The 20,844-nt window shown below is 40.0% G+C and overlaps 1 protein-coding gene across 1 annotated transcript; it reads right to left on the bottom strand.

The window, feature by feature from the left end:
- Positions 1–393: 393 nt before the first annotated feature.
- Positions 394–19,972, bottom strand: LOC141199663 (chymotrypsin-like elastase family member 1). Its single transcript, XM_073663229.1, has 8 exons — positions 19,852–19,972; positions 19,574–19,671; positions 18,929–19,029; positions 18,652–18,777; positions 12,919–13,055; positions 5,173–5,318; positions 4,815–4,964; positions 394–2,564 (listed from the first exon to the last, which is right to left on the bottom strand). The coding sequence occupies exons 1-8, from the start codon at positions 19,889–19,891 to the stop codon at positions 2,556–2,558; spliced, it is 807 nt and encodes a 268-aa protein (XP_073519330.1). The 5' UTR covers positions 19,892–19,972; the 3' UTR covers positions 394–2,555.
- Positions 19,973–20,844: the final 872 nt, after the last annotated feature.

Genomic DNA, 20,844 nt, shown 5'->3' with positions numbered 1-20,844 from the left:
GTTGCCTAATAATTAAGCACACCTTATATAGGGTGTTGATGTCATTAGACAACACCCCTCCTCATTACAGAGATGCACATCACCAGATTTACTTAAGTGGTAGTTGGCTCTCAAGCCTAAGCAGCTTGGAGTAGGACAACATGTATAAAAAGTATCATGTGATCAAAATACTCATTTGCCTAATAATTCGGCACACAGTGTAGTGAAAGGAAGCCCACCTGTGTGCAATCTAAGGGTATGTGCACATGGTCAGGGGCCACTGCGGGTTTGACGCTGCGTGTTTATGCAGCGTCAAACCTGCAGTGGCCAGATGTTACAGGATTGTGGATGGGATTTCTAGAAATCCCATGTCCACTATGGGTCTCTGTTCAAGAAACCTCGGCACTCAAAACGTCCTTTATATGTGAAAATTTATTTTAGCAAGATAAACACACAGCAATAATACAACAAAACGTTTCGGTCATGATGATCTTCTTCAGTTGGCCAGTAGAACTGCTGGTGTAGGTAGAGGGATAGGGTCCCAAACGGGCTGCCTTAGAGGAGCGTGCGTTGGCTCCAGTAGCGCATCGCGTAAAATTACTAAAAAATAATCATGAAAAACACTTGATAATGAAAAAAATAGTCATTTTAAAGTGTTTTTTTTTTTTTAAATAAGAAACATCACAAATCAGTAAATAACACGGACATATTTGGTGCCCCTATAATCGTAAGGATCCGCACAACACAGCAATCAGATACAGGGATCGGTAAATGACGTAAAAAAATGTTATTTTTTTATGATATTTTTTCTCTATTAAACTCATAAAAAATTTAATAAAACTGTAATGCTGTGGCCGTGTTCACACGTAGCGTAAATGTTGCATTCTTTCTGCTGCTTTTTTTCTACAGGTTTCTTCACCACACAACACAATAACAATCTTCTCTGATTATTGCGTGTCTACTGCGTTTTTTATGCATTTTCCCGCTTATTTGATGCGATTTCAGTGCAGATATAAAGCAAAGTTTTAATGCTTTTTTATTAGTACAGAAAAGCTTTGATTCTTCCCTTAAAAATGCAACAGCGTTTTTTGTTCATGCGTTTTTTTTCAGAAGAAGCCTATAGAGAAAAAATGCACCAAAAGCACAGAGTTTAGGAGCATCTTCAGACCACAGGGGCCGGAGATTTCATGGAATCAACTGTGATACCATGCTGTAATGACTGTATGCTTTTTCCGTTCCTCTCCTGCTCAGGAGCTGTGATATGATCATACCATGTTCTTGCACGGTCAGACACAACCATTACACAGTACACAGCAGAAACACATGTATAAGATTATCTCAGCACAGGAATATTATTTTTAAACACATCCAATTGTGGAAGTTATTATTATTCCAAAATCTATTAATTAAAATTAACTTTTGTTCGTGGGAAAACCCCCTTACAGATCATTATGTGTAACAATTATAGAGGATGAGACTTCGAATAAAACACATTTTTATTTTTTTCTATAGAACGCATTGTCACCCTAATATATATATATATATTTATATATTAGTGAAACACAACATATATATACATATATATATTGTAACAATGCTACCCACTTGGGAGTGATTTGAGATATCACAGGAACCGTTTCAATTTAAAGTCCAACTGGTTTATTTCAGTCCTGATAAACCACATCACAGGAAACTTAAAATACAGCCTTTGTCCAGGACGAAGTAAGACATAAAGTAACAAGTCCATACAATAGAGCTGGTTAACCCGCCTGGTTTAGAGACCGGCTTCCATGTCCTTTAGCAAAGGCACTCAATCTGCACGCTTCCATACACACAGACATGTGTGAGAGAAACAGGTCTCATTTTACAAAGTGAACCATGCCCAGAGGTGGAGATATGGTGAGCAGCCTTCTCTCCAACTCTTCAGTTGCTCACAATCAATCTGTCATGGCTGATTAACCCCTTTTAGTCCTATATGTACAAAAGCATTACTCAAGGTTTATCTCCCATCCACTAGGTGTCCTACAGCCACCTTACATACCTCCCCCATCAGCCTAAAGCCGTGGGCTTGGTACCTCCTACCACTAGACATGAGATTCTCGACAAGGCATCGGCATTATCATGTAACTCCCGGCTCTATGTTCCACATGGAAGAGGAAATTCTGCAGGGCTAGAAACCAGCGGGTAACATGAGCATTTTTCCTCTTTTTCTCCCTCGTCCACGTGGGTGGGGCAAGGTCTAACACTAATTAAATTTTTTCCCTAAGAGATAGTATTGCAATGTGTCCATCGCCATCTCCATGTATCTCCTGACAAAGGACTGCTCCTAATCTGTTTTCTGAGGCGTCCGTTTCGAGTACAAATTCCTTCTTAAAGTCGGGGGGCAACCAGGACCGGCTGCTTACACAAAGCTACTTCCAGTTCTACACATGTACTACACATAAATGAATAAAACTCTCATTTTTTGATGGTTCTTTATTAGCATGTTGTTTTGATTCAAACCAATACAGATAAATTATGTTTTGCTGTTGACAATAGGTTTTGCTCTGAGGACAAAGCTGAATGATGCTCTCCAATTAGATGTTCTAAAAAAAAAAGGAAGTTAAAATGTTTAGGAGATATGTAAAGATAAATACTTTAATTACATAGCTTTTAAAGTAGTTGTCTAAAACCTAATAGCTAACAGAATACTTTATGTTTAGCTATCTAATTCTAACAGCTAAACACTTTTGTAATTTACATCAATTAAAAATTTCCTACCATTACTTCTCTATACTAACTTCTTATTTTTACACTTCTTAAGCCATTTTTTTCGAGTCTCCCAGAATGATCTCTGGAGCCTGAGACGATCACTCACCTGATTCTTACCAAGCACTGAAATGGAATGTCATCAAGTGGATAGCACTGTTATTATTCCCCATAGCTGCTTTTTCCGTCTTGATATGGGACATCATCAGTGACTTCAGTTTCAAGGGCAAGTCTGGCATTTGTTGTACTAAGCATGTGCATGTTGTTACTTCCGATGGATGTTCAGCATGCTCTCAATGCTCAGAGCTCTTTCTCCCTTTCAGTGTGCAGTGACATCATGCTCCATTGCTAGTTTGTCAATTTTCTTTAGAGGCGGTGACCAGTGCACATTGAAATAGAGAGAACATGGTGAGTAGGGAGAGCATACTGTGCATGCATCATGATTGACAACCCACACTTGCTCAGTACAACAAGAGACCAGAACAGCCCTTGAAAAGGACATCGCTGATGCGGAAAAAGCACATGTGTAGAATGACCCTGCGTTATCCCCTTGATGACATTCTGTTTTATGGTGGGGTAAGAATCGGGTGAGTGACCGCCCCAGTCCCAGCCCCTTGATGAGGTTCCACAATGCATACTGGAAGACTCAAATGAACCGTCATTGGAAATGTAAAAATAGGAAGTATATTACAAAAGTGCTTAATTTTTAGATTTCCATATTAAGACATTAAGTTGGCTATTAGGTTTTGGACTACCCCTTTAAGCTGTCTATCTATTGGTCCTTTTAAAAATTGTCTACAGGATGACTAGTCATTAAAGGAAATCTGTCAGTAAGATCATCCCCCCACACACACACCCAAATCTCACATATGGGTATACAGGTCTGCCTCCCAAGGTTGTTTCTTGCACAGCACCACCCTCTTAACTTGTTGCCTAATGCAGGGTGGGAGGTAGGAAGTATTCTGTTATGCCTAGAGCACTTAACAACTTATTTAATTAAATATTAAAATGCTAATTTGTGTGGAATGAAGGAACAGATAGAAGACTTAAAGGTGTCGATGGATTTACATTTCAAAACCCTGCATGCCCAGATATGCCGTTTTTGGATGGGGAGTGTTGCGTTAGAATAGCGGCATTAGCTAAATGACACTTTAAGGCTGCGTTCACATGCAGCGTTTTTACAGGTTTTTTTTTGTTGGCAGGAAAAAAAATGTGTAAAATATGTGTGCTTTTGCCACATTTTCTGGTGCATTTTTTGCGTTCATTTTTGCAGCCTTTTTGCTTGTGTTTTTTTTTCTCCACTTTTCATTACAAAGAGTGAAAAACGATTCAAGAATGCGGAAAGGATGCTCAGGAGCTCAAAATTCACAAGGAAAAAAGACAAGTGTGTGCATGAGATTTTTGTAATCTCATTCACTTTGCTGGTACTGTAAAACGCAACGTATATGCTGCAGAAAAAAACACAGCAGAAGAATGCTGCAAAAATACCACGTGTTAACATACCCTAATGTTTCCCGATACAAATATGGCCATGTGCTGTATACTGTTTGCCTTATTGTGCAGGTGACAAAAAAATTGCTATGTAGTTTTTGCCTCAGTATTTCATATTTACATATTTTTCATGAGATTTCAAGAGGTTTTTCTTATGAAGATAACATTATATTAGATTCTGTGAGTCACCTCTGTATGAGCAAAAGTAGAAAGTCCCTAATATTACCATGTCAAGTCATTCATTTTAATCGTGCCATCTAATACTACTGTACAATTTCTCTGCAGTGGCTAGAACAGCTGATTGTTGTGAGTTGTGTTGTGTGTAAAGTCCGATCATCAGGGAACAGCTTTAATTACAAAGAAAGTTTTCCAAAGACATTCCCCATAAATTATGCCTTCAAACCGGACCTTTCTACTTAATTCAGATTTTGAGCAAGAATATAAAAATTTGAGGTACCTATGTATATACTGATATGCTTGAAGATATGAGGCTACTTCCACCAATATATTGTGATCACATCTGTAGTTTACATTTTTTTAAATTCACAGGCAAACCCTGGGCAATGTAATTAGAAACGTTCATTTCCAGCACTTACGCTGTTGATCCAGGAAATATAAGAGGAGACTTTGGTAAATACGGATGGTTTCTGGTAGTAATTGCACCCAAGAGAAGATCCAAAGCTGACAATACCATGGACCTGGTAGACACCACCGACAGCGCAGTTGAGGGGTCCGCCAGAATCACCCTGATATACAAATTATAACAAAAATGACTAAGTATGTGATACCATCAATGTCTGCTCTAATGGACTATCTAGAAATACATTTAAACAAAGCAGAATATACAGTATGACTACGTGTCCTCATGTTAGTCATGTATTTAATTTTATGTTTATAATGATGATAGAAAAGATATGAGAGTGATGTCAAACATTGTAAGAAGATACAACTTACATTGCAGGAAGACTTGACTCCGTCTCCACCAGCGCAGACCATGCTGGTCTTCACAGTGCTTCCCCACCAATTGCTGAGCGAGCAGGTTGAGTGGCTAACCACAGGCAGGGTGGCTTGCTGGAGAATCGCAGCAAGAGATCCACCGGCTGCAAAAAGTAGTATTATAAGATGGGTAGGATTTTATTATACTAACTATAAAGACTGCACATACTACATACAATTGTCATTTTAGAGCTGCACCATATTTGATAACTGTCCCTTAATGTCCTTGAAGGCTCGCAGTAAAAGAGATGGCCTTCCAAAAGAATTTGCAAATCTCGCTGGTCACAAGCGAAGACTTCCAAAACCTCCCACAAAACTATACTTCCAGGATGCCCTGTCATCAGATTTAACTCTGATATTGAATCCCACATTCAGGGGGCAGGTAACAGTTTGTGAGGCTGCGTGCCCACGTAGCGTTTTTCATGCGTATATGCTGCGGAATTTCCGCAGCGTAAACGCATGTGAAACGCTAGGTAATCCGCTCCCCATGGTCCCCAAGGGGATTCCGCAGGTTCTATGCACATGCTGTGGATTTTTCCACAGCGTTTATGCTGCGTTCAAAAATCCGCAGCATGTCCATTAATTTTGTGTTTCCGCAAGCGGAATTGCCTTGTGCAATGCATTAAAAACGCAAGGCAATTCCGCATGTGGAAAACGCGTGATAAACGCGCAATAAACGCATGCGGAATTCCGCATGCGTTTTTCCGGGAGAGGACTTGCAGAAATGAAGCAGATTTCTGCAACGTGGGCACATAGCCTCAAAGTGTGAAGGAGTGTAGGAGCTGTTGACACCACCCCCCTTGAGGATCTTACTGTAGTATAATGCATCGACATATGTTGTATGTTGTTTGATCTGTTCTGTGGCCTGCAGCACTTAGTAAGCCTGCAAATGGGGTTAACGGTTAGGTCTGCCCATATTGGGGGGAGTTAAGTGGGCACAGAAGCTCAGTTCCTGTTTGCTAGTTAATTGTTGAAGAGTACCCAAACGAAGAAGGAGCGTTTTATAAAAAATCATTAGTTAAGGGTGTTGTGTGTGGAGGAGAGAGAAAACCATATTCGAATAGCAAGTTCTGAAGTAATAGAGTATCAAGTGGCAAAAGTAATCCTTCATAGCAGGAAAGTGGGGACCAACAGCAAGTGTTATCTATACTAGATAAGAAAGCATAAGTGTAGCCAGGCCTGAGGGTCTAAGCAAAGACTGGCCAGGCTGGGATATCTGAGCTGAGTAAGCAGAGCAGGGCTAAGAGAGAGACGACCAGGCTGCAGAAGCGGGACATTCCTGTGAGCTGTAGCTTCCGGTGTAGACAAGCGGTACAAAAGGGGCTGGGGCCATGCTTCAGGAGACAAAGGCAGTGTGTCGGGTGTGCCAAGGGACTTATCAATACTGGACTTGCGGCCTTACAGGGAGTAATGTAGACTCCTGTTGTGGCCTGTACGGCGCTTCATATTGCTTAGAGAGTGATGACGGTGGCGGGCCCATTAGTGATGGTGACGTACCCTAGGTCAAGGTATTAGGACTGAGGCGTAGTTGATAATAGTAGTTGCTCAATGGTGATTATAGAACGACAACGAGTAAATAACATTGTGTAAATACCTTGTTTTTGTTAGAACTCTCCTGTTAGGTTTTTTTTAGTTTGCTGGTCACATGACCATTTTTGCCTATTTAATCCGGCTCCGCCCTCCTGGTCTTGCTGGACTTCATTGTATTTACTACTCTTGAGCTAGCTTGGTGCTCTGTTGCCGTTCTCTGTTAGTTTTGCTAGGTCTTCTGACCTCTATGCTTTTTGTTGTGTGTTTGTCTTTGACTGCTACTATTTCTGCTAGGAGGTGTCCAACTTATCCCAGTCCCTAGTTCTTGTAGGGATCCCTCCCTCACATCTATAGGTCTTCGTTCAGACTAGCCGAGGACTTTAGCGGGTCTGATCGCAGGATCAGGTTCCCCGTTACATCGTCGGGATCTAGTTTAGTTCTATTGTAGGGACAGTTCTCCTGTCTTTCCTTAGTCCATGTAGCAGATCATAACAGTAAGTCCAGCCCTAAAAGAAAAAAAAAATTTCTCTAAGGAAAGACCTCCAGTTTTCCATCATGGTGTCGGTTCAAGATTTGGCTCAATGCTTGCAGGGACTCTCTCTGGAGGTGGCCAAGCTCCAACAACACGTGAGTAGCTGTTCTGGAGCACATTTTGTGGAACCAAAGGTACGTCTGCCTGATTTATTTTTTGGCGAACAACAAGATTTTTTTTCTTTTAAAAATGCTTGTTTATTGTATTTTCGTTTGAGACCCGGATCCTCTGGTGATGAATCACAGCGCATAGGGTTCATAATGTCACTTTTGCGCAAAGATCCTCAGGGATGGGCCTTCTCTCTCCAACCTAGTGATCCGTGCTTTAGATCAGTGGATAGTTTTTTTTCTGCTTTGGGTTTGTTGTATGATGATCCTGATCGTGTCTCATCTGCTGAGTCTGAATTGAGACGTTTGAGGCAGGGATCAGGTAATGTGGAAAAATATTGTTCTCACTTCCGTCGGTGGTCTGCCCAGGTGGGGTGGAACGATTCAGCTTTGAAAAGCTTGTTTCTTGCGGGGCTAGGTGAAAGGGTTAAGGATTTACTGATTGCTTATCCCACACCTGGAAACTTGCAGGAGGCTATGCAATTAGCTATACGGGTGGACAGGAGACTGCGTGCAAGGGTTAATGAGAGCAAATCCTCTGCTATGTCAGCTCCGAGTCTTGAGAGGGTCTGTGCTGACAATGGAGAGCCGATGGAGATTGGGGCGATGCCACCCCGCTCTCAGGAAAAAGATCGCAGGCTTTCTGAAGGCTTGTGCTTCTATTGCGGAAATTCTGGTCATTTTATTAAGAACTGTGTGCTTCGTTTGAAGAAAGAAAAAAAAATGGTCAGTTATGCCCGTATTGCCTGTTTAAATTCTAAGGGAGTATTCCTATCTGCCACTACTGCTGCTCAGGATGAATTAATTGAATTTCGGGTATTTGTGGATTGTGGTTCTACTCTGAATGTGATTGATGGGGGATTCTTGGAAAAACTTAGATTAGAACCTAAAACTTTGTCATCCCCTATTGCTGTGGTTTCTGTTGATGGCTCTCCCTTGAAGAGTGTTACTCATAAGGTCTGTGAATTTCCCCTCACTATTAATGGTATTCACCAAGAAAATTTGGATTTGGTGGTATTGGATAATTTGCCTTCTCCAGTAATATTGGGGTTACCCTGGTTAAAATTGCACAATCCTGTACTGGATTGGTCTACCAATGAAATTAAGTCCTGGAGCCCTAAGTGTTATGACAAGTGTTGTAACGGACGTATTGCTGTGGTGGAAAAAGGGTAATTACCTGTACCTATTCAGGATTTTTGGAGAGTTTTTTCTGAGGAGGAGTCACAAATTTTGCCTCCCCATAGAGACTATGATTGTACCATTGAATTTGTCCCTGGAGCGACTCTTCCTAAAAGTCGTTTATTTAATCTTACTATTCCTGAGAGAAAGGCTTTGGAGGAATACATACAGACAAGCTTGGCCGCCGGTCACATTAGGCCTTCCAAGTCTCCTGTGGCTGTTGGATTTTTTTTTGCAAAAAAAAAAGATGGCGGTTTACGTCCTTGTCTGGACTTTCGTGAGATTAATAAAATTACTGTACGCAATCCTTACCCACTGCCATTGATTCCTGATTTATTTAACCAGTTAGTGGGGGCCAAGTGGTTCTCTAAAATTGATCTCCTGGGGGCATACAATTTGTTGCGCATGAAGGAGGTTTCCTGGTAAGCCTGGGCCTAGGGGATCCGGAAGATCCTCTTAGAAGAGGGGGTACTGTTAGAACTCTCCTGTTAGGTTTTTTTTAGTTTGCTGGTCACATGACCATTTTTCCTATTTAATCTGGCTCCGCCCTCCTGGTCTTGCTGGACTTCATTGTATTTACTACTCTTGAGCTAGCTTGGTGCTCTGTTGCCGTTCTCTGTTAGTTTTGCTAGGTCTTCTGACCTCTATGCTTTTTGTTGTGTGTTTGTCTTTGACTGCTACTATTTCTGCTAGGAGGTGTCCAACTTATCCCAGTCCCTAGTTCTTGTAGGGATCCCTCCCTCACATCTATAGGTCTTCGTTCAGACTAGCCGAGGACTTTAGCGGGTCTGATGGCAGGATCAGGTTCCCCGTTACATCGTAGGGATCTAGTTTAGTTCTATTGTAGGGACAGTTCTCCTGTCTTTCCTTAGTCCCTGTAGCAGATCATAACAGTTTTAGCTGTATTACCGTGTTCTTATTGTGCCATAATTTATTGCATTGCTACTGTTCACATTTACCTTTGATATTGTGTCATAGGCGCTAAATATATACAGTATATCTATTTGTGTTAATTAAATAACTAGTTGTTGATTAATTACCACTGTTTCCTCATTCTCTGCGCTGTTGCATCTGCATACCTGTTAACACGCTTTGCACACTGCATCCAAAAGCCTTCCGAACAAGCATTTCCAAAAGTTGGCAAGTATGTAGAAGGCCAGTACTTTCAAACTGTGAGGTGGGCCTCACCAGTGAGGTGTCCTCTAGTTTTTGATGAAGCTCAGCTAAGGCAATTTTCAGAAAAGTGATCATAAGCTGTTGAGGGCTTTCTTTGGCTGTTTTAGTTTATGTTTCAGACAGATAGAGTAATTGGCGTATTTTGGATGTTTTTAATGGTATATAAAGTGCAAATGGAGCAATATTTTTAATTTTGATGTACACTTTACCATGGGTCGTGAGGCCTGAATATTTGACTGGTGAGGCCCCAGTAGAAAAAGATGGAGAAGTCTTGTACTAGGTGACTGTAATATGCAACTAGTATCCGAAAGTCATAAAATTTATTATAAGCACAATTATTTAAGCATGATTTTTTAGTCCATATTGTAAAACACTTATGGACTGATTCATCGGTTGCAATTTTTTAAAGTCACTTTTCCTTTTTTGTCTTGTGGGATACGTTTAGGTTTTTTGCACCAAACTCATAAAAATGATGTTCATTGTTTATAGATTTTCAAAATTGCTTTTTATTTTTTTTTTAAACTGTTATTTGACTTTTTAGTGCAAAAACTCAGAAAAAAATTGCACCAAATTAAGGTGTACATATAGTCATACATTTGAAAAATAATTTCGCTACTTTTTGAAAAGTAGGAAATGATGAATTAAGTGAAAACATCTGCAACACTAAACACAAAAATGGAAAGATGAATGTGGCGCAAAAAAAAAATTGCAAAAAACTCCTGGCCACCATATTGAATATATAGGCAGTCCCCAGGTTATGACCTAGACTAGATGGTGGCCCGATTCTAACGCATCGGGTATTCTATGAGGGTCAGTCAATAAGTAATGCCTCCTATTTTTTTTCTCCTTAAATAAGGTAGTTATCTTAAATATTAAAATTTGGCACAATTCCTCAAACCTTCTTCTCCAATCCACAGCAATTACAACTTCCTGCACCAACAGGTGGCAGGACTGTATCCGTTTGCAAAATGGCTGACATCGATGTTCGTATTAGACACCGTTCTGTGATTGAATTCTTGCATGCAGAAGGTGAAACGCCCATTCGAATTCATGAGAGACTGAAAAATGTGTACGGTGATGCAACAGTGGATGTCAGTACTGTTAGATGATGGGTTTGTCGCTTTAACACAGCTGAAGGGCCATCACCGTTGGCTGACAAAATGCGGAGTGGTTGGCCAGTAACCGCAGTGACTCCAAGCAACATTCAGCGAGTCGATGACATCATTCGTGGTGACCGCCGGGTGACTGCAGATGAATTGTGTGGCATTATCTGCCTCAGTAAAGGCAGTGTGATGAAAATTATTGGACAACTGGGATACAGAAAAGTTTGTGCACGGTGGGTCCCAAGAATGCTTTTTACCATGCTGGAATACATGCCCTTGTTAAAAGGTGGACCAAGACTGTGGAAATGGATGGAGATTATATTGAATATAGTGACAAATTAATCGTTAATGTTGTGGTTTTCAACCTATTTAATTGCATTTGAATTTCTTGCCAATTAAAAGGAGAAAAAAAATAGGAGGCATTACTTATTGACTGACCCTCGTAGAATATGTATTCGCCGACCAGGCGTGACTAATCAGCGAAGCAGTGTTTAAATGGGTTGTGCACTACTTTAAATTAACCCCACAATGTATCCCCCCGGGGCCCCTCCTGACGGCAAGTGTGAAGGGAGGCCGCACGGCTGGCCGCGACCAATCAGAGAAGCGGTGTTTTAAATTTGGCGCCAATATCGCTGATTGGTAGCAGCCGGGCAGAGCGGTGTGGTGCAGAGCGGTGTTTAAATTTGGCGCCAATATCGCTGATTGGTCGTGGCCGGCGGCCGCGACCAATCAGCGAACCGTGTTAGTGAGGACCGGGGAGCGGCGCTGCCTGTGCAGGTACTTCCGCTGCGAGCAGCATGGAGATGACTGGCTAGCGCCGGTCATCTCCTGGCTGCATTGCCGCTGACCTCCGTGCGGCAGATGAGCCGCTAACGGCCGCCATCTTGTTCTGAAATCCCGCGTCGCTGATTGGCCGCGGCCAGAACAATCAGCAACGCGGGATTTCCTGGACGGACAGACAGACGGGATAAGCCGATTATGTAGTAGATATGTTCTGTAGGTTTGTTTGTAACCAGAATTTGTATGTAAGTTGGTACAGGGCCGCCAAAAAAAGACCAAACTAACATTTCATTGCTGACCTCATCGGCTGCTCTGCTGCTTGCTGCCCTCTGTCCAGTCCTCTTCTTTCCGCCATAATGAACTGCATATCTGGCCTCTTCACGATAGGCTAGAACTTCCATCCGCTTTCAGGACTCTGAGGTCACTGCATGTTTTAAGGTTGAGACGTTATGATGTTAAGACTTGCGCCGTAACCTTATAATGCGCAGTGACCTCTGAGACCTGAATGCGACCGAATGCCCTGGCCTATAGTGAAGAGGCCAGAGATGCAGTGCGTGACATTGGAAAAAAGAGGACTGGATGGCGAGCAGTGAGCAGAGGGGTGACTGTAGTGGTGAATATTATTTTTTTTTACCAATACCTCATTGCTCACCTGTCCAAGCCATGTTACAAATGTAAGATGGAACAAAAAACTAACAGTCGCCTAATTGCTCACTTCTTTCTCCACCACGCTATTCACTGTCCACCAGTCGGTCATCTTCTTTCCACTGTCGTATCTCTGGCTTCTTCACTATAATCCAGGACTTTTCTTTATGTCCAGGTCTCGGAGGTCACACCATGTCATGCAGTGATTTCTGAACTTTGGACATGGCCCAAAGTCTTAGCGTATACTGAAGAGGACAGAGATGCGGCGCACAACAGCGGAAAGAGCACCGGTTGACGGGCAGAGAACAGCGAATGGAGAAGTAAGCGATTAGATGAGTATTAGTTATTTTTTTACATCTTACATTTGTAACTATGAATTGTACGTAAGTCAGATGTTTGTAAGTCGGGGACTGCCTATATATGATTCTATTACTAACCCCTTACACATACAATGCAAACTTTGAAATGTGCAGAAAGTTACAAAGTGATTGGCACTCTAAGTCCATTTAGCATACCCAATACATGTAGTTCTTATATGATTTCACATTTAGTAAATGTGTCCTTTTGTGTACAATACATCAGTTAGTCGTCATAATCAGATTATTTGGTACAGCAGAATGAAACGGGAAGAGATTTTACAGGTAGAACTTACTGCTGAGTCTTCCCCATCCAGTAACAACACAGTTGTAGTTGTGGGCCAGGGTAGCTCCACTTGCTGGCAGTTGAGCCACTTTCACAACATTGTTCAGGGAAGCACTGGATGCTAACCACAGGATAGCAATATCATATCTGTATAGAAAGAAAAGAAACATACTTAGGACTGTAGTAATTCATGAGAGGTCGGGTAACTAAATTATACTTGTTAAAGAAAATAATGTCATATCTTGTGATTGCACTGTAGCCTTGCAGCGCTGGGGTCCTGGGTTCAAATCCCACCAAGGACAAAATCTGCAAGGAGTTTATATGTTCTCCCCGTGTTTGTGTGGGTTTCCTCCGGGTTCTCCGGTTTCCTCCAACACTCCAAAGACATGCTGATAGGAAATTTAGATTGTGAACCCCAATGGGGACAGTGATGATGATATTGGTAAAGTGATGTGGAAATTAATGTTGTTATATGAGTGAGTAAAATAATAAATAAATAAAAATACTATAGGTATTACTAGTTTTATGATTATTATGTTGGAAAGTAGACACAAGTCCACTTAGTTAAATCTAAAAGAAGAAAGAAGATAGAAGATGGAGCCAGGAAATTACAGGCCAGTGAGCCTTACTTCTAACTTCTATACTAGGAAAGATCTTTGAACAAATGATTAAATAGCATGTACTTAAGTACTTGGATAAGAATATAGTAATCAACCAGAGCCAGCATGGGTTTGTAGCAAAGAGTCATGTCAAGTTTAGGCACTTGTTATTATACTATGATGGATTTATACATGCTAGCTGGGATTTGATCTGGATACACTTTATAGATGAATTGTGTGTTGTCATATTTGTATAGATAGAAGTACATTAGCACTAAAAAAAACTAAGAAGTGTTGGATGTTTTTTTTACAGGTTTTCCATGTGATAGGACTGCTTTGTTATCTAAATTACATCATTCTGCATGGTAATATTTTATGTTATCTGCACCCAGATCTAAGAAGATAGCTGAGATTGACTTTCTTTTGTATAAGATAAAGAGGTATTGTGATATGTGTATCCTAATCTCATATAGGCTTTAATTGTCCCTATATCTAAAACTGAATGGTTCAAAACAAGTAGAACCTACTGTGTTAGATCGCTTACTCAGCTGAACACAGAGGTAAACACAGGTACGCTGTCTCTTTAAACCTCTTGTTGGTTTATTAAAATGTGACATAAACCAATATTGAGTCCATAAAAATAAACACAGCCCTTTGGGCAAAACGGGATAACAAACAAAACAAAGTAGTCACACAGAACACAGTCCTTGTGTTAGCAGGGGTCCGCTTGCTCAGAGTTTAGCAACTCCATGTGGTTCAGGTCAGCTCAACACAAACATGTCCGGAGTTTGCCTCCTCAGACTCCCTGAACACTGAATGCCTCAGCAGGCTGAATATTTAAACCCCAGACCACACCATGGGGTAGAGATATGGTGAATGGCCTCCCACCTGCACCATGGCCCTTCACAAAAAACAAAGCTCTTTAAATATGGCTGATTAACCCTCTCAGCTCATATCATGCAGGAGAATACTTCCAGGTTTCACATCACTGAAGCTAATAGCCTCAGTGAAACATATCTCCCCTCCTGTACTTTGCAAATGACTTTGTCACACTAAACAGAGATCCTCAGAGCTGCTCAGATTTTTTAACTAATTTTTAAGTGTTGTTTACTATTTTACAATATACCATTAAAGGTTCAATTTTATTTTTCCCCTCTATTTCGCTTTGACATTAGGTGGAGTCATAACTGGCTCAGTCTTACAGCAAGGAAAGTGGAAAACCTGCACCACCTGCAAGCAGCTACAATAGTCAGTGCAAAGCTGAACATATACAATGCAGACACCTAAATAGGACTTGGTAACATTTCAGGTGCAAAAGCTCATAAAAAAGTTTAAACAGTCCAAAATAACCACAAGAAAGAAAAATTAGCTGCACTCATCAGTCCTTAAAAGCAGTATCTTTATTCCATAAGAATAAAAAGTTTGGCAGGCAGGGAGAGCAGGGAAGAAAAAAGCAGACAACAGCTGTTTCACATGAAGACGCTTCTACAGGTCTGTGTTACACACAAAACATGACATCACATCCTTTATATGCAAATTAAACAAGAACACATGATCACAATAAAAAAACACAAATCAGAACAGAATCATAAAAACATAGAAAAATCCAGACGATCATTTAAGCCCAATGAACCATTAGCATTCAGGCGAATGATCCATTTAGTTTCGATTTGAAGCAGCAGCTTATTCAGTTTGCCGCCTCTACTGGGAAAATGAAGCTGTTCTAAGCCAGCAAATCTCAATGATTTAGGGTTAGCATTATGAAATTCAGTAACATGCTTAATAAATCTTTTAGAGCCCTTTTGGGTTTCTAGGGAATGTAAATGCTCCCTGATCCTAATAAATAAAGAACGTATAGTCTTCCCTATGTAAAAAAATTACAAGGACAAAAAATTACATAAACAATATTCTTGGACCTACAGGTAATGAAATCCTTAACAAAATGTATAATTGGGCCAATATGCAAGGGATTAGTCGTGAGGTGCAGATTACAAAAAGAGCAAGAACCGCATCTGAAATTCCCGGAGGGAATGTTTTTCTGCAACCAATTTTTAGATTCCACTGGAAGTCTGTGTTTACTGACTAAGTCTCCTATATTCTGACTACGCATGTAGGATACTGTAGGTTTGTTTTTGGCCACTGATAATAAATCTGGATCAGACTCCAAAAGATGCCAATTGTTCAAAATGGCTTTTTTAATCGTGTCATTAATGGGACTATGTTTGAAATGAAAAACAAACCTTTTAGTAGCCATTTGTGCATGATGGGAGGGTGACTTATAGCATTTTGATAAAAGACTATCTCGTGTAAATTTTTGTGCTTTCTCAAGTGCGGTATTTAGTTCATGTCTAGGATAACCACGAGCAAGAAAGTTGTTTTTCAACTCTGAAGCCTGATCAAGAAAGGTTTGGTCAGAAGTATTCAATTTGCGCAGACGGAGAAATTGGCTGTATGGAACCCCAGATTTAATATGCACTGGATGAGCACTATTATAATGTAACAAAGTGTTACCAGCTGAAGGTTTTTTAAATAATTTTGTGTGAATGGTATTATTTTCAATTGAAATGGAAACGTCCAGAAAATCAAGAAAAAGTCCTCCAAAATTCGCAGTAAAATTCATATTAGCTGTATTTGTGGTGTTCAAAAAACTGAACAAAAGCCGTAAAATCTTCTGCGGTACCCGACCAAACGATGAAAATATCATCAATATATCTTAAAAAAGATCTAATATACTTAACAAACGGATTTTTGCAGGAAATGATAAATTGCGTTTCAAAAAAAGATAAACGCAGCGCTTCCGCAAAATAATTGGTAGTACTGTGTTTTTTTCCGCAATGATAATCCGCAGCGGAAATTTCCGCAGCATGTGCACAGCATCATTGGGGAACATGGCAGGCCTTCTACCTTGCGTTTTTTAAGCGTTTCTGCAGCGTTTTTGACGCTGCAGAAACGCTTAAAAAACGCATCGTGAGCACACAGTCTTAAAGGATCTGGGAATGTTTAGCTTGCAAAAAAGAAGTTTACGAGGAGACTTAATTGCTGTCTACAATTATCTGAAGGGATGTCATAGTGTAGAGGGATTATCCTAATTTTCATTTGCACGTTGAAACACGAGAAGCAATGGAATGAAACTGAAAGGGAGAAGATGCAGATTAGATATTAGAAAAAAATTTTTGACAGTGAGGGTGTTCAATGAGTGGAACAGGCTTCCACGAGAGGTGGTGATGAGTTCTACTTCAATGGAAGTCTTCAAACAGACACACATCTATCTGAGATGGTTTAGTGAATCCTGCATTGAGCAGGGGGTTGGACACGATGACCCTGGAGGTCCCTTGCAACTCTAACCTTCTATGATTCTATGAAAACATAACATGTTGATCCAGAGGAAGGAAAGGCAAATCACATGGAGGTTTGTGCAACCCTACGAGAATATGCCTCCCCAGACCATCACTGATCCACCACCAAATTAGACATACTGTATGATATTGTGAACAACATTAGGTTCACCCTGGCATCTCCAGACTCGTTCACATCTGTCTCATGTGCTCAATATGAACCTGCTTTCAGCTGTGAAGAGAATGGGTGCACCAATGTCACACCTGCCAATTCAAGTGATCTGAGGTGTTTGCTAATTGAGCTGGGCTGTGTCACCTCCTATCTCAGTAATATAAAAATCTGTCTTCACTGAATACAGATTTTAACCATAAATTGAGAATTTTGAAAACGAATGATCAGTCCTGGGGAAGAAAAAAGTAGATTTATCTGATACAATATAATATAAAGTTTCTTATTTTCATGTGTGCTATTGATTTAGGAAATAAAAATTTAAATGATGGTTACTCTTTAATTCCTGCAGTAATTGGGGGTTAATGCCAGATGATTTGTCTACTTTAGTGTTTTTGAGACCACACTGTACTTTCTGCTTGGTTAAGCAGATGACATTTAATTGAGAATTCATGATACCCCTTATCATGTCATCTGTCATGTCTTGTGTAAGTACCATAGAGAAGGAGGCATTTAATAGATTGGCCTTTCCCTCATCCTCTTCTACCATTTCACCCAGACTATTTTTGAGGGGGCCAATAATATCATTTTTGAGCTTCTTACTGTTTATGTAGTTGAATAATATTTTATCTCCCCACCGAACTCAAGGATCAGGCGATTGAATTCCACCTGCACTACAAAGTCTATTATATGGTACCTACGATGGAACTGCTTTTTTATTTGGTTGTCGGAAAATCTCTTTAAAGTAAATGGGAGACAGATAGAAAAACAGTTTAAATTAGTCATAGAGCAATGATCCATACTATCAAACCTACCTTAAATGACTATGCTGGATTTTTGTGAAGTTGTCGCTGGTTATTTAAAACAATGTCTCATAATTAACCCCTTAGTGACGAGCGCCATAAATGTACAGCAGCTGTGCACTATCGATGTATGGAGCGGGCTCAGGAGCTGAATTCACTCCATGCAAGTGTACCGGCTATGTTATGTATCCAGTACCTGACAGTAACTGAGTTACTCAGTAACTGAGTTGATTGGAGCTAGCTCCTATTGCATCAGTGTAATCTTCTAAAGTGGATGTTTCTGCTACATCTCCAGCCCTCTGTACTCATCATGAATCAAGTCAGTGATGTAGGAGTTCAGCGGTCTGATTTATGATGATTTTAAAGGGCTGGTAATTCAGCAAAAACTTTCACTCTTTTGATAAAACAGGCAAGGGAATGTATTCTTCCTCACAGAAAGGAGAAGCTGCGAGCCCCTGCTGTGTTGTCTGTATACTTTCTTATCCTAAGTAACTAACACTTCCTTCCCTGGTCAGGAGCTGTGGTATGTGCCACCCAAAAATTGAAGCAGCTCTGCATGGTGGGATGCAGCAAAATAAAACAGTACAAAGCAGGGGCACATTTGTAAGATTATCTCAGCACATGAATATTCTGTTTTAAAACACTTAATAGTAGAACTTATTTTATTACAATATCTATTAATTAAAATATATTCTTTTAAATAATAATAAAAAACTACACATGTTTTGTGCCATAGTAATCATGCTGACCTGGAAAATCATGTTGCCAGGTCATTTTTACAGCACAGTGCATGCCGTAAAAGCAAAACACAAAAAATGCTAGATGAGGTTGACTTACCCATCAGCAACATTGTTGGTGTTCCAATAAGAGTGTTTTCTGATGGAAGAGACTGAAATGTACTGCTCAGTGCCATCATTACTATTAAGATTGTGATCTCCCAGGACCACGCGGAAAGAAACATTTCTGTTGAAGAAGAAGAATTATATTTTTTTCTGTTGCACTTTTAAAGTCACTTTTTAAAAGTAACTGATAGGTTGCTAGGAGAAGCTTGGGGAACTTCCATGCAATATTATTTGGGTATGAAAAAAACAGATGGCACACAAATTTTTTTTACCTGTCCACACAATGAGCAGCGGTCATCACTCGATTGGCGCGGATCAAGGAAGCCCCACAAGTGTGGTACCAATAACCACCAGACAGATACTGAAGAGAAACCTAGAAAAAGGCAATAAAAATAGTAAATTCCCTCTTTTGGCTAAGAAAATAACTGCTAATATGGCTTTAAATAAACTAGGTCATTATATAGACAAAATTGGACAGTTGTTCTTATTATCATTGTGCCAACACTTTTACCCAGAAGGATTGGCATATTTATATTTAAATATTTATTCAACTCTCATCTTATCCATTTAATAAACCATGCCAATGTATTGCAATGTACCCATGGATGCAACTCATTGTGATGCGAACTGTTGGTCAATTTCTGGAATGATTTTTTTCTGCTGTGCATATATTAGATTTCCTAAAATCTCATCCACTTTGCTGGTACTGTAATACAAAATATTTTTTTCTCCATGCAAATATGCATGATTAGCTGATTATGAAGGGTACTATGTGTCGCACCTCCACAGATCAGACATTGATGGCCTATTGTATGGATAGGCCATAAGTGTTCAAGTCCAGTGCAACCTCTTATATATATACAGTGTAAAAAGTATAGTTAGTTACATTTAAACACGTATTGAGTCTTAGTACTGACCTGCCAAGGCCAGGAGTTTTTTCCTGCATTAGTTCCTCCTACCACACGTGTATTTTCATTGTCTTCAAAATAGCGGATGTCATCATCATGACAGTAGCCTTCATGTAGAATAATACAGACATTGATAATAAGGAGTTTTCTGGATTTACTTTCCATAAACAAGATGAATAGGGCACTGATCAGTTATAGAGCTATAATTCTTTTGCCATTCAGTTTATTTTCCTATCCCTATGTGAGATAACGTTATTACGTGTGAATCTTTTTGGTTAGTTACTTACCGCAAAGGACAAGAGTAGCAAGTACAAGAAGCCTCAACATGGTGATATGATTTCACGAGAATCTCCTATAAAAAAAATACCAGCAGTGTTTTCCTTTATATACCAATGAAAAGTGCCCATTAGCAGTGAGAATATTACCAGGTGTTGTAGATTAAACAGTTGGCAAAAATGTGAAAAAATGTCTCCAATTTTCCTCAAGGGCAAATAACATAAATATGTTGTTTCAAATAGTATATCACCATTGGAAAATAATAAATATGTGAAAAGGTTGGATAAAAAGGTTACCAAACTATTTCCAGTGCCTAATGTGTTTATCAGACTTACTTTAACTTTTACTTGTAATTCTAGTCAATGCATAGTTTCTAGTGAAATCAATTTCCATTAAATATAGTTTCTATTATGGACATTATGTGTGTCGTTAGTGCGTATATAATTAAATGTGTTAAACAGATAAGAAAATAATTGTGCCTTCCTGTTGAGGTATTTTCCTCTAGAAGTGTGAAGACACCATATGGCAGCAACCTGAGACTTCATAATACAGAGCTGTAGGTATCCTGAGTGCTTTGCTGCCTACATGACCTTAGTGGACTCATTTGTTTTTTTACACATCCTTTCTAAAGAACTATAACTGTGCTACAAATAGCATTAAAACTAAAAAATGTGCAAGATCATAATCCACTTCAGAGGGCAAAGGTTAGGATTCCAGTGTTTGAATACCAACAAGTCATGATTTGGTATCCAACATAGAGAACCTTTGGCTTTTTCTCATATACTGATAATAATTGGGGGTGTGTGATAAACAGTGCCAAACTGGCCATCAGGCAAAGGACGGTCCGGCCGTGGGCTGCATCAATTGCAACGCTATTAACAGTATAAGTAAAGATGTCGATACTGTTGTCAGCTGTGGACTTAACTTCAGGAGGCCGCAAGACAACTCCAACCTGCAGCCTGCTGGAGGTGGGCACCCCTCGGGGGACATCAGTTGGCGAAATG

This window comes from Phyllobates terribilis, unplaced genomic scaffold (genome assembly GCF_046119375.1).
Source record: "Phyllobates terribilis strain yellow unplaced genomic scaffold, ASM4611937v1 Scaffold_2__4_contigs__length_985480577, whole genome shotgun sequence".
Classification (NCBI taxonomy): Eukaryota; Metazoa; Chordata; class Amphibia; order Anura; family Dendrobatidae; genus Phyllobates; species Phyllobates terribilis.
This window is presented reverse-complemented; position numbering and strand designations above follow the sequence as displayed.

Excerpts from the sequence above, each read along its gene's own strand:
- LOC141199663 (XM_073663229.1), bottom strand. The coding sequence starts at position 19,891 with ATGTTGAGGCTTCTTGTACTTGCTACTCTTGTCCTTTGCG. Across the intron at positions 18,778-18,928 it reads GCTGCTCATTGTGTGGACAG|AAATGTTTCTTTCCGCGTGG; the intron begins GTAAAAAAAATT and ends CTTCTTCAACAG. Across the intron at positions 4,965-5,172 it reads GAGTCAAGTCTTCCTGCAAT|GGTGATTCTGGCGGACCCCT; the intron begins GTAAGTTGTATC and ends TTTGTATATCAG.